The sequence below is a fragment of the Microtus ochrogaster genome, chromosome 24, assembly GCF_000317375.1.
Source record: "Microtus ochrogaster isolate Prairie Vole_2 chromosome 24, MicOch1.0, whole genome shotgun sequence".
NCBI lineage: Eukaryota > Metazoa > Chordata > Mammalia > Rodentia > Cricetidae > Microtus > Microtus ochrogaster.
The window spans coordinates 8444924-8459023 of record NC_022024.1 but is presented as its reverse complement, the minus strand read 5'-3'; the positions used below and the strand labels follow the sequence as shown (position 1 = coordinate 8459023).

The 14100-nt window shown below is 51.0% G+C and overlaps 1 protein-coding gene across 1 annotated transcript in view; it reads right to left on the bottom strand.

The window, feature by feature from the left end:
• Avil (advillin) overlaps positions 1–14100 on the bottom strand; it is a 17337-nt gene that overhangs the window by 1256 nt on the left and 1981 nt on the right. Inside the window, exons 3-17 of the mRNA XM_026784450.1 lie at positions 13346–13454; positions 13158–13268; positions 12686–12888; positions 12205–12283; positions 11985–12083; positions 10951–11104; positions 10752–10852; positions 10216–10353; positions 9971–10129; positions 9175–9354; positions 6484–6629; positions 5877–6021; positions 3527–3715; positions 3081–3149; positions 1418–1543 (exon numbers count right to left, since the gene is read on the bottom strand). Coding sequence (XP_026640251.1) covers positions 1418–1543; positions 3081–3149; positions 3527–3715; positions 5877–6021; positions 6484–6629; positions 9175–9354; positions 9971–10129; positions 10216–10353; positions 10752–10852; positions 10951–11104; positions 11985–12083; positions 12205–12283; positions 12686–12888; positions 13158–13268; positions 13346–13454 — 2008 coding nt within the window. The remainder of the gene's footprint in view (positions 1–1417; positions 1544–3080; positions 3150–3526; positions 3716–5876; positions 6022–6483; positions 6630–9174; positions 9355–9970; positions 10130–10215; positions 10354–10751; positions 10853–10950; positions 11105–11984; positions 12084–12204; positions 12284–12685; positions 12889–13157; positions 13269–13345; positions 13455–14100) is intronic.

Genomic DNA, 14100 nt, shown 5'->3' with positions numbered 1-14100 from the left:
CGCCTGCCTCTGCCTCCCGAGTGCTGGGATTAAAGGCCTGCGCCACCACCGCCCGGCTCTGGATGGATTATAAACATTTGATTTTGGAAGGATGGAGAATCGAATGGAGTGTTGTTTGCTTCGTGCTCTTAACTACCATTCTTATTGAACACTTATTTGGTGCTAGAGAGTGGCCCCAGGACTACTGTCTGAGGAGCCTGAGAATGTGCTCTACCCCTGCACTGTACCCCTAAACCGCAGAATTCTTAAAATGCAAGGTTGAGTAGCTCACACCAATCCAGTGCCCATGTTGAGGTCATTTTAAGCTACAAGCTTTATTTACTATTATTTTCTGAAACAGCGTCTCATCATAGCCCAGGCTGTCATGCAACTCACGGCAAGGCCATGCTGGCTTGGACCTATAGTGACTCCCCTGCCTTAGTCCCTAGTGCCCGGATTACTGTCATGGGCCCCCAAGCCCAACTGACCTGTGGCCTCTGCATCTAAGAACAATGTAGTCTAGATGCTTAAGACTGGGTCATAACATCCATTACAGAATATCCAGACTCCTTTAATCAACTCTTTCAAGGGAAAAATCCCAATCACTCATCTGTCCATTCAGCCTGAATATATTCACTCATTTAACTAAACCCTAAGACTTGACAGTCCAAGGGGCGTGTGTGCTGCAGGGAGGGGGAGGTCGGGACATAGGAAACTGGCTGTCAGGGAAGGCCAACCAGAGCTGAACTCTAACTGGCAAGGGGCTGGCTCTGAGGTGTTTTAGGGACAGAGAACTCTCCCAGGAGCTAGCGTACCAACACCATGGCTGGGGTGAGCATGTTCAAGGGATAGAAAAGCAGGGCTAGGAGGATGTTGAGACTCCAAGGACAGGGCCAGGCTGGAGGGCTTTGGGGTCTTTTCAGTGGAAAGCCATTGGAGATGGTTTAAAGTTTTCTATTACATTCGTGAGGGGCATGCATTTGGAAATCAGGGACAACTTGTGGGACCATCATCTCCTCACACCATGTGGGTCCCGGGTGCCGAACTCAGGTCATTAAGTTGGACGGCAGATGCCTTTACCCTCCAAGTGGTCTTGCCAGCTGGGAGGTGTTTATTTTAAAAAGAGCGGCATCAGCTGCTTTTGAACCATCCCTGGCTGTTAATTACGATTATGCCAGGGAAGAATTTGGGGCATGGTGAGCAAACAGGTTAGTTCACAGTAGCGCACAGTGGCTGGACTGGACCAGCCGCAGAGAGGCTACCGGATGGATGCCTTTGGGGGTAGGAAGGAAGTCAAGGAGGAGCCTCCAATTGAGTCAGAAGCGCAGATGCCCCTAGAGTGCCCGCCGCAGGTCCAAGCTCCTGAGCCATTTCTCGAGCTTGGTGCTTTAACCTGTGGGGAGTCCACCCCCCCACCTTCAGCCCCACAGCTGCATACCTCCTTTTTGGCAGGGTTCACGTCCTCGGGAAGCCCCTGGTTCTGACTTTTCCGTAGGACTTCGATAGGGTGATACTTTGGCTCACTCTCATTAGAATTCAGGGAGAGGGTTGCGTTCTTCATATCCTACGTAAGGGAAGAATACAGACATGGGCAGTGACTGGGGTCTCACGCATCAGTTCTCTGTGTGTAAGGTTTACATTTTGGCTTCTGCTGCTTTACTCTTTGTGATCATCTTCCAGAATGGTGGTCCCCAAACTTGGATGCATGTCAGAATGACCTTGGAAAGTTGATTCAGGAGGCCTAACATGAGTGCTTAGAGCCAGGGTAGCGTACACACCACACTTAGGTCTTTACTGTATTTATTATGTAGTACTGGATTTATTTATGTAGTGCATACTTAGGTCTTTACTGTATTTATTTATGTAGTGCTGAGATTTGAACCCAGAGCTCGTTAGCTAGACAGGTGCTCTGCCACCGACTCCTGCCTCCAGCCACAAGTCTTCCCTGAACACTCTGACCACATCCCTTTTCTTGGCATTTTTATTTAAGTCCCATGCTTCCAGTGGTTAAACGCCTTGAGACTGAAGGTACGCTTACATCCGGTTTAAACACACTAACCGCCTCCCATTCGCTTTGGGATCTGACTTCATAGAGCACAGTGTTTGGAACACCTTGTGCCTTGCATCCCGTCCTGACGCTCCAGGGCTGCTGGCTCCACTGTTTTAGCTGTTGAAATAGGGGTCAGCAGCTCGAGCTGCTGCGGATTTCATTGTCGGAAAGTAGTAAAGTATCATTTGTGTTAGAAGCTTGTCTCTGAGAAACACTGCCAGTAACCTTGATCTCTCCTGAGAGGCGGAAAAGCTGAATAATAGGTAAGTTTTATTCTTATTCTTCCTTTCTTATTTGGTTTGGTTTTTGACACAGGGTCTCATGTATCCCAGGCTGGCCCTCCACTCAATGTGTCACCAAGGATGACCTTAAACTCGAGTTGATTTTGTACATTATGTCTGTGGGGGTGTCTATGTGCACACAAGTACAGATGCTCTTGGAGCTAGAGGAACGTATACTTCTGGGGCTGTAGTTACCGTCTCTTGTGAGCCACCCAACACACTTGCCGGCTGTCTGGAGGAACAGCGCATGCTCTCTCTGCTGAGCCAGATCTCCACCCCCAACCCCCTCGGCCCCCAACTAAGCCAGCTCTCTACCCTTGCCCCACCATCCCCATGTTCTGTTAGGCAGGAAATTAGGAGCTTGGCTCTGAGACCTGCTTTTTCTCCCCCTCCTTCACCCCTCACTATTTTTGAGACGAAGGTCTTACTGTGTAGACTAGGTTGACCTAGACCTCAGGATTCTCTCATGTTTGCTTGCGACCTGCTTTTCTGCTGATTTAAAATACCTCTGAGGATAGGTGTAATTCAGCAGTAGAGTCTAGTCTGCATGTCTAGCAAAACAAAAACCTCTTCGCATCCAAGGAGACAACCAGGGGAGTCCTTAAAGGCACTGAGGGTTTGTTTGCCTGTGTGGCATTTGTAGCATATGCTGTCGCTCCATGCTTCTGGAGAGAGCCTTGTCTAAGGGGAGCAGCAACCCCTTTCCCTCCCCTCAACCATGATTCACACGAGAGCAGTGGCAGCCTTGTCTGAGGGTAGACCCCACTTACGGCCGTGATTCGCACGATAGCAGCGGCATCTCCCAGTTCTTTCTTTAACTGCTCGTATGATTTTCCTGCCTGCAAAGAGACAGAGAAAACAGGATGAGGTATTGGCTGATAACAGGGAAGAGGCATATGAGGGACCATGTGTATTTTCAGGAAAAGCAAAACGTGGTAGAATCTTAAAGGATTTCGGTATGCTTGAGGTTCACGTAGGGTCCAAAGGGCCTTACACATGATCAACGTTCTTTGGTGGCAAGAAGAAGCAGGTGGCCGGCTCTCAGAGCTCAGCATTCTCCTATGGGAATGAAGCCCAAGAGAAGCAAAGCAAGGCAAGGAATTCAGAGGGAAGGGAGAGAGAGGGCCTGGTTTTACTTGGCTCTTGAGTCAGTACCCAACCCCCGCCCTGGGTTCTGAGCTCCCTGGCAGTCAGAACGGCACCCCCAGTTTCTTACACTCCACATGTGAGGATCCCATGCCAGGAACCAGCCTGTGAAGGTAGGAGGCTCAAAGCCCTGCTTGATGATCAGGATCGGTGTGTCGGGGTCTCGGCCGCTGGGGTGAGTTACCAGGTACTCCTGGGCAGTCGAGAGGGCCCCTTCCTTCTCTGTGGCATTGGCCTCGGCTCCTATCCACAGGAACACCTGTGGCACCAGTTTTATAATGTCAGTGTGGTCACGGCAAGGACTAAGTGCTGCTGTGCACACTGCCCCATCCCCCCAGCCAGTCAGAGCCGCAGAAAATGCTCTCGGCCTCATGTGTGGTCTCAAGAGGAAGGTTCTAGAAGAAGCTTGATTTTGTGATTTTTTTTTAATCGCCATGTGTCTCTTCATTCCCAAACCTAAGTAAGCTTCCTGAATTAACAGCCTACAAGACACTCATGTTTTCTCTGTGCTCCTCAAACCTCAGCAGAGCCAAATGCAGCCCTTCTTGTCTAATGTCCATTCTTGGTATGCCTGAGCCATCCAGACAGTCACCCTAGGCCAGAATGTCACGACAGTCAGGGCTATAGTCTATATCCAGTGAGTTACTGGACTTGCCAGCTTGACCAAGGCAGACCTCTGGCCTGTCACCACCTCTCTCTTCCCGTCACTGCTTTCGTGCAGCCAGCAGCAGCTCTTTCTGGGCCCCCAAACTGCTCTCCAGTGATTGATAGGCCAGGTCCACAGTTCACAGCTACTTCTCAGATGCTACCCTAGGGTGCATCTTAGCTCTGTCTCTCTGTTTGTTTGTCTGGTTGGTTTTGAGACAGTATCTCACTTTATAGCCCAGGCTGGCCTCAAGCTTACTTTCTCTCTGTAGCCAAGGCTAACCTTGAACTCACAGAAATTCTCCTGCCTCAGCCTCCCAAGTACCAGGATTGCAAGTGTGACCCACTATGTCAGGCTTATTTATTCTCTGGTAGGATTTCACGTCTTGCTGTCCAGGTTCCCGTTCCTCTGCCCCAGGCCCTACTCATCCTTTGCTATTCATCCGGGAGCCCTGAACCGTACTGAATGTCTTCTATACCTCATAAAGCACTAATGACTCTTTGCCTGGCCCTCCCCACTAGCCTATAAACACCGTCGGGTGGGCTCTTTACCTGGCGCCTTGCTTAGCACAGCCATTAGCATGGAGGAAGCTCGCTAAGCTGATCTGAGGGCAACGACACACTCAGGGAGCTGTCTCATTCATACTTCCTAGAAGGCTTTGGGATCCGGTGTCATCCATCCTCAGATAGGGGCGGGACATACGCTACGCTTTGCTTTCCAAAGTAAGGTGAGGAAGTTCCCAGGGTGGGGAGAGGAATTTGTTTCGTTTAAATTTTCTATTGTATCCATTTATTTAACACGTGTGGGCACGTGTGTGCCACAGTGTAGGTGTGGAGGTCAGAGGACTTACAGGAGTCAGAGTTCTCGCCTTCCACTGCGTGGGCCATGGGGATTGAACTCTGGTCCTCAGCTTTGGTGGCAAGCACCTTACTCACTGAGCCGTCTTGCCGGTCCACCTTCTAGGTTTAGGTTTTTGAGACAGGGACCCTGGCTGGCCTTAAACTTTGATCCTCCTGCCTCTACCTGCTAGCTGCCTGGATTCCAGGCTTGTGCAGTATACTGGCTTAAGGCTGGCGCAGTTTGAAAGAAAATGGGTCTCAAAGTGAGTGGCACTCTCAGGAAGTGTGGCCTTGTTGGAGTAGGGGTGGTCTTGTTGGAGGAAGTGTGTCACGGGGGAGGCGGGCTTTGAGGTCTCTTATATGCTCAAGCCATGCCCAACGTGACAGACCACTTCCTGATGTCTGTGAGTCAAGATGTAAGAACTCTCAGTTCCTTCTCTCGGAGCCATGTGCGCCTGCATGCTGCCTTGCTTCCCGCCATGGTGACAATGGATTAAACTTCTGAACTGTAAGCGAGCCATCCCCATTAAATCTTCATTTATAAGAGTTGCTGTGGTCATGGTGTCTCGTCACAGCAATAGAAACCCTAACTAACATAGTTGGTGAGTTTCATTGTTGTTGTTTTGAGACAGGGTTTCTATATGTAGCTGTTCTGAAACTCACTCTATAGACCAGGCTGGCCCCAAACTCAGAGACTGCCTGCCCCTGCCTCCCAAGGGCTGGGATTAAAGGCGTGCACCGCCACACCAGCTTAGCTGGAGAGTTTTAAACACCGGTCTGTTCTGACTGTGGCATAAAGCACTCTAGTGACCACTGAAGATGTTTCACTTAGTTGGCCCAGCACTAGCTTTCATCCTGGGTAGGGACGCCACACATAAACCGGCCCAAACTAGGATCTTTGCTAGTTGTCCTGAACTCTGGGGCTGTGTCTTTACCTGGTCCCAGGTGTCCAGGAGCATCACATCACCTGGGTTTAGGTCATCCTGGGTGAAGTCCGTGACCTCAGTAACAAGGAACCGGCCAGTCTTATTGGAACATTCGAAGAGCCGGACCTGGACGTCCAGGATTTCTTGCTGTAACCTGCAGGACAGTCACGTGGAAGGGCAGAGCTGCACAGGAATCCTGATCATTGTGTGGGTGCCTGTGTGTGTGTGTGCACGTGTGTGCATGTACACACGAGGGCAGAGGTGGCTTTGGGTGTCTTCCACCCTTGTTTTGGAGACAGGGTCTCTCACAGAGCCTGGAGTGTGTCAATTTGGCTAGACTAGCTGGCCAGAGTCAAAGGGATCCTCTTGTCTCCCCCCCACACCCACCACCCCCAGCGGCAGGATTGCACCCTGAGTTGCTGTAGTTGTTTTTTGTCTGTCTGTCTTGTAATGTACATTCTGAGGGATGGAACTCAGGCCTGACGCTTGTACAAGGGCTATGCTGTGTCCCCAGCCCAGAAATCATATTTAACACCGTGAAGGATCTTAAGATCTGTGCAGGCCACAAGCCTAGAGGCCAGAGAAGCCAGGATACAGGGCTGGAGTGTTCATGTACCTTTTGTCATTAGCATAGGGTGCTTTTCCTCCCAGAAGGCCCCAGAACTCAGGTGGCTCCTGGCCCTCAGCCACAGTGTCTGCGTTGCCATCACAGAGAAGCTCGACCAGCTCCTTAGCCATTGCCCGCTCGTCCCCACTAGACCCCTGAGTGGGTGAGGGAGGCATAGGTGTTAGAAACATGAGGCTCTTTGATAGGGGACGCAAGACTTTTGAAACTGTATTGGGTCAGCTCTGAGCTGCACCGCCTAAGGACGGGGAGGGGAGGCAGGCAGGACACGCAGGCAAAGGGTAGGCCTGTTCCGGAGCCCACAGCGGTCACAGACAGAAGTCACTGCTGGTTTAGCGTCATCTAGAATCCTAGCACATGAGCTCCCTGATTGCAAATATGGGGGTATTTAAGCCTAGGGTTGTGCACATGCATAGCAAATGCCTCGTATCTAGAGCAAGCACTAGAACCCCCAGGCCTCGTGTCCACTTTTTAGTCTTTCTCTCGGTGGAAGGGTTTTTAAGATTGGGTTTCTCTGTATAACAGCCCTGGCTGTCCTGGAACTCACTACAGAGATTCACCTGCCTCTGCCTCCCGAGCACTGGGATTAAAGGCGTGCACAACTACCTGCTCTCTGTACTGTAATTTTTTTTTAAATTACAGTAAAATTGACTGTGTTGGGCTTAAAAACAGAACTTGGTTGCCACAGTGCCATTACCGTGACATTTCCTACCCCTCTGGAGGGGAGCCCTGAGTTGTGAACTCATGACAGCTGCTAAACTAGGTTGTTCTCCGTTAGAACGATCTCACCGTGTCTAGACTCTCTTAAGTGGAAGCAAGTGACATTCCATCTCGGCGTTCGGAGACTTTGAGTTCACATGAATTGAAGACTCCTCCAGGCTGAGTGCATGAGCGGCTGTCATCTTCACCGCCGAGTGCTCCATTGCAGGAACACTTGTGTCTATCCGGTCTCCAGATTTCTTCTTATTTGAGAGGATTGTGAATACATGTGCTCAACACAAGTGTGGACAACTCTTTGTGTAAGGGGTTTTTGTTTGCTGGGTATTTTCTTTTAAGATTTATTTTATGTGTCTGAGTGTTTTGTCCTTGTGTGTATGCACTAATGCACACAGTGCCTGTGGAGGTCAAAGAGAGCACTGGATCTCCTGGGACAAGGGTCACAGATAGCTGTGAGCCACATGTGGGAACTAGACCCAGGTCCTGTGCAAGAGGCACCTCTGCTGAGCCGTTTCTCCAGCCCCTAAAGAGTGTGTGTCTCTGTGTTCGTGTGTGTGTGTGTGTATGTGTATATATGTGTGTATGTATGTGCATATATGTGTGTATGTCTGTATGTGTGTATATATCTGTGTATGTGTGTATATATATATGTGTGTGTATGTGTATATATGTGTGTATGTGTGTGTGTATATATGTGTATGTGTGTGCATGTGTATATATGTCCATATATATGTGCGTGTATGTGTGTGTATGTGTATATATGTATGTCTATGTATGTATGTATGTGCATGCCTCTGTGTGTGTGCCTGTTACTCTCAGCCTTCCATGTGCTGGGGATCAGAACCCGGGTGTTTGTGCTGTAACAGCAAAGCCCCGTACCGGGCACGCCATCTCCCCAGCCACTAAAGACAGTGGTTTAGTCTACTGCTGTAAATATGCAGGGTCGTGTTTGCTGGATTGTGTGGTAAATGTGAGTATAATTTCTTAAAAACTGTCAGGCTCTTTTCTACAACATGCCCCATTTTGCAGCCCTACAAACAGTGCAGGAAGTTCCTGTGCCATGTTTTATATTATTTGTGTTTTCGTCATCTGATAGAAGTGTAGTGACACCTTACTATGACATTCCTCAGCAGTGATATTTGGCGTTTTTCTTAGCCAGTTCCCCATTTTTTGCTTGTTTCTTCTCTCTCTCTCTCTCTCTCTCTCTCTCTCTCTCTCTCTCTCTCTCTCTCTCTTTTTGGCACAGGGTCTTGCTGTGCCAGGCTCTCCTTGAGTTTGAGATGTTTCCACACCAACGTCCCAAGTAGCGAGAAATACAGGTTCGTAACACCATATTCATTTCCTCTCATTTAGTTAATTGACTAATTCATTATTGTATGTGTCTTTATGATGGAGGCACGCATGCCGGAGTACCTGTATGGAGGTCAGAGGGCCACTTTTAGGAGTTAGATCTCTCTTTCTACCGTGGGATGCAGGGATCAAAGACAAGCATCTTTACCCCTTGAGCCAACCCACCGGCACCCTCTTCACCACACCCCAGAAACTCTTTTGGTTTTTTGAGATAGTTTCTGACTATGCTCAGACAGTCTGGCCTCGGACTCATGATCCTCCTGCCCCAGCCTTCCAAGAGCTGGTTAAGCTACACATCACCACACCGAGCCCTGAATTCTCTTTTAAAGCTCTGTACAGCCTGGAGTGATGGCATCTCTTGTGCTTTGTCCTTGTCAGCCTGTCCTGCCACAGGGGACGAGCGCTGACTCAGGGTCCATGCATGGGAACACTCGCCATGTCTCTGGGGGCCTGACTGTGGAATGTGGACACTTCCTCTGAAGACTGGGGAGGCAGGCCCTCCGCTTGAGTCACCAGCCTACTCTTTAGTACCTTTCGCCTTGCTGGCGGGGCTGAGGGTGGAGGCAGGGCAAGCGTGGCAAGCTCCAGGGGCTAGGACACCAGCAGCCTTCTTACCTTGCCATACCACAGGTAATGTTCCGTCTGAGTTCGCAGCAGGAAGACGTCGTTAGAGTTGAGCGAGGAAGCAAAGGCCGAGACTTCCACAGCTTTGGTGTTGGATTTGTCATTTCCTTGGATCTGGAAGAGTCTTACCGGAGGGTCAGGCTCTGCATTTCCCTTCCTGGAAGTCCCGCCCTAGAGAGAAGAAAAGTGGAGGCCAGTTCCATGGAGGACCACGTGAGGTGGCTGTCGTGGACCGAGATGTACTGGATCCCATCTTTACCCCTCAGGGTCTTCTAGGCTACCTGGAAAGGATCCAAGTGGGAATGTCGCCCTACGCCAGTGTCTGCCACCACTCACTGACCTCAGTCTAAGTCTGTGAAGCAGATGTTGCTCCACTGTGCCCACGAGGAAGCAGATTGGCTTCTACATGGCAAGGGACTCGATGAGACTACTGACATGTCACTGTGTTGCCTGCCCATGCTCCACCAGGGCTCCACAGAACTGGGCCTTAGACATCTGGGCAGTGAGGGGGGAGGAGCAGAGCAGTGTCGGAAGGGTGCAGGGTGGGCAACTGAGGCGGCTACGCCTGTACCGGTAACACGGCTCGGATTGCAAAAGACGGTGAGCACCAACTGGACAGGGGCTTGGACTCGCTAGGCTCGATAGTCCCTTGACTATCACTGTCATTGTCCCCTGTGTCGGCCCCCTGACGCACACCCCCCTCACCCAACCCTGGCCTGTCCTGCTCTATGCGGACTCCTCAGCCCTGAGCATCCCTGCACGGGTGGTTTCGTCTGCAGGTCCTCACCTCGTAGATAACCAGTTTTCCTTTAAAGATGGCCATGAAATGGCGTGGCTCCTTCCCCATGCTCACCCGAACCTGCACTGGGGCTCCGCCAAACTGCTGGTCCACCTCCACGGCCTGGTAGGCCGAGGCTGCCAGCTCATCCTGTGAGGCGTGGCGGCCCTGCAGCGGTGAGAGAGGAGTGATGGATGGACCTCGGTCCCATGGCCGGGGCATCTGGATCCATCACTGAGAGCTGGCTGGCCTACCTGCCAGATGTAGAGAATGTAGTGGGGTTTCCCATTTACTTCGTAAGTGTAGAACACCAGATAGCAGTCTCCCCCGTAGAAGAAGCCATACCCCTGATGTTCCACAGGGACCAGCTCCAGGTTTTCAATTCTCCAGACCTGGGCACAAGAGGAGACACTAGGCTACCCAGAGAGGGGCATCCTGCTCAGAGAACCCAAGAGGGGATGGTGCTAACATCCACCCCAAGTACTCCCCCCGCCCCTCTCTGTCTGTTCTGCCTGGAAGGCCAATCACATTGCGTGATATGAATTCTGAGGGTAGGGGTCACAGGTTACACTGGTCCAGTACAACCTAGGTCTTCGTAGACTGAGTGATGGCTTAGATGTGTCTTCTAGGTGATGGCCCTTGTGGGGATGTGTCTCTCACTTTCCTGAATGTTGTGGGGGAACAGCCAACTCCTTAGAGAACACAGAATCGTGGAGTGTCTGCAGAACAAGCTGCCCTCCTCTGCAGCAGGGCCGTCCCAGGGGCCTAGTGTTGCCCTCGCCAGGCTCACCTCAACTTTGCCATTGCCATCGTCCACCATCCTCTCCTGGGCAGCCACTTCCGGCTTGGTGTGTAGGAGGCTCACGTCAAACTTCTCCTGGAAAACTTTAGCTGCAGAGAAAGGGGTGGAGAAGGCCGAGTGAGCAAGACACACACATGCCCCATCCTAGGGCTCTACACACAAGAACACACATGAGGGGAAAACTCACCAATTTTGCCAAAGCTAAATATTTTGCCCAAGCCTGTAGTCTGGTCCTTCACGGACCATTTCTGGAACAACTGTTTGAACATGGCCGACTCGGCGCCATCATTGACGGTCTCCACGTTGGTGCTGCTGGGGTAACCCTTCATCTTGATGAAATCCTACGGCACTCCCATATAAAAGCACGTCAGCCAGGGCATATGCCGAGTGTTTGCTCATCTGGCAATTCATTCCTCTGAAGTCAGGTGGTAGGACCCTCCCTTCCCCGCCCTTGGGAATCATAGCCAACTTCTACCTCACTTTTTGTATAAGGTCCCATGTAACCTGCCACCCAAAAGATGCAAACAATTGGGTCTCCCCGCTAGACTGCCATGGCTATGACCATTATGGGTTGATTTTGCAAGACCTACTGTGTAACTCTACCGACTTTGTATCATAGTTCAGTTATTGCTTTTTCTTAAAAGAAATTTTGAGACAGGCATTTACTACTTTTAAGGAATCACACCTGGGTTATGTGCTAGGTCTGAAAAATTTAGTAAATGCCCCTTGAAGACTGGTCCCCTAATGTGGACATGTGACACCCCCCTCACTAACAGCAGCACCTTCCAGAAGCAGCTTCCGTGTTCCTGTATGGTTCTGAGTGTTTTATGACTTTTTCTTTCTGTTTGTTTTGTTTTTTGAGACAGGGTTCTCTGTGAAGCCCTTGGCTATCCTGGAACTCACTCTGTAGACCAGGCTGGCCTCTGACTTACAGAGATCTATCTGCCTCTGCCTTCTGAGTGCTGGAATTAAAGGCATGCGCCACTACCTCCCACATGGTTCTGGGAGACAAGGGTACCCCTGTTAGATATCAAGAACTGAAGCTCAGAGGTCTTGTTCACTCAGCTGGGAAAGGTAAATTCTGCCTCTGTATCCCATTCGCTCTGTTTACTGTGAAGTTCTTGTCACTTGTTCTGTGCTCAGTGCCTGGTGTGTTTGGGCGCATGTCTCTGGTGACCCTGGCAGAGTACTTGGGTGGTATCACACATTTACAGCTCCTACCAGGGCTTTGGACATGGCCGCCTGTTTCTCAACCTTCGTGGCTCCTTTGCCTTTCCACACATAGATCTTGGTTCCACTTTGGTCCAGGATGTAGCAGTCCTGAGTCAGCCAGGAACAGGTATGGTTACTGATACATGAGCTGGAAGGAGGACTCTGCCCAGGGTCTGCCTTTGAAGTTACTCCGGCTTTCCCAAGCAAAGTCCCCTCCAGGTCTACTCACATCATGGTTCAGTAGGTCCTGGACCAGAGGCCTTGTTGCCACCTCTGTGATTGCCAGCTGCCCAGCTGCATCCGAGACACTGGGGAAGGAGAGAGACTAACCTGTACCTTCTCTCTGGAGAGCATCCGATAGATAGCTAAAGCCATGCTGTAGAGCACAGCTTGAGTCCAGAGGGGAAGACAAACTCTGTTCTCTGGAGGTGATAGTGTGTCCCTTCCAAACTCTATCCCGTTCACATCCGCTGGTGTGGATTTACCAGAGTACAGGAAGTCTCACCCAGAGGTCAGGAGACTCTAACAAGAACAGAGGATAGCTACCTCCTCGAGAGGGGCTGTCTCTGAGCTGCTTGTGGGAGCTACCTTTAAGAAGGCTGACCCAAGAGCACAAAAGTAGATGCCTCCGCCCAAGCTGAGTGCCTGGTCTTCTAGGGGCCATCTCCCCACCCCCAGCCTCCAGCCCACAGTCAGGATTGAGTGCTCACTGATACAACATGATATTTGATTTCTGCTGCTGATCCACGATCTCGTCAGGAACTGCAGGCTGGATAATGGAGCGCCGGCCAAGGGTGTCCTGGAGGATTGTCATCAGCTCCAGGCTGGCTGCCTCTTTGTCTCCCTCAACCACTCCGATTTCAGCACGGCCCCCTCGCTCCCTGTCCCGAATGTCCTTTGCCAGAAGCATGGCCTGCCAAAGAAGCCCACGGGAGACTCAACTTACCCAGTACCCCTTCCTTCCAGATGGCTTCAGTGGGAGACACCAGGATTGCAGATAAATTACCCCGACTCCGAGGAGCCCCAGGGTGAGACCTGCCCTCGTTCTAGCTGTAAGCTAGGGTCTGCTCTAAGGCAGGAGTCCTCCTGGAACCTCGGAAGGTCAGCCAGCATAGAAGGCAAAGGGCAAAGGCACCCAGGAGGCCCAGCTCTAGGCCTGGAGGAGATGGGAGAGAGTGAGACCTTGAGTCGCTCCCCACTGTTGCTCTCTGGGCCGTTCCACTGGATGATAACCATTCCAAGGTCCAGCAAGAAGACATCGCCTCGGTTAAAACTGTCCCAGCTCATCTCTACCTGTGCGGGGAAGGTCAGGGCCGTTTAGAGGACTGGTCCTAGGCGTCGGGGCTGGCCAGTCACAGGGTGGGACTCACCTCAGTGGCCCTGACGTTCCTCTTCCCTTTCACGTGCAGCAGCCGCTTCACGTCATACGCGTTGGTTTCCACGTGCTTCATCCCAGAGGCCACGCCCCCTTTTTTGTAACTGAGAGGATATCAATCCAGTTACTGTTGGGCGCCTGCTCCTTGCTAGGTTCTAGGAGACTGTTGTGAATTAAATGCAGTAATGACACGCGGGCATGAGTTTCTACCCACGTGGGGTATTTTGCAAATGTGCAAAGCAAATGCAGACCTGCACCTGCTCTCCCGAGGGTCTCTTCGGTGTCTAAGGCCAGGGCTGTCTTTCTAAAGGGACATTTGAGCCGAAGTATTATAATGCCAAGTCCCAAGAACCAGAAGGGCCGTGCTAAGGGCAGAGGGAACCTCACAAGTTTGGATTATAGACGTGTGCCACACCCATGTTAAGTCTATGTATCCTCACACCCACGTGCAACCTCCCAGACCTCTCCCTGATGTTTCTCATATTCTGGCAGATTAATGTCCCTTCTTCATTTAGTGAAATGTGTCCTATTGCCTGTGTGCACTATTTTTTTTAATAGAAAAAGAAGTTGGCACTCTGTTGTACATCTCAGCCTGTTGTCTGTGTGTGTGTGTGTGCGTGCGCGCTAGGTGTGTATTTAATGTGCTGCTGCCTATGCACACATCTCCCTGTGATGGACACCTACATTGACCACAGCCTCCTCCCACCACTGTTGAGAATGCTCTGGAACAGCTGGGCGGTGGTGGCACAC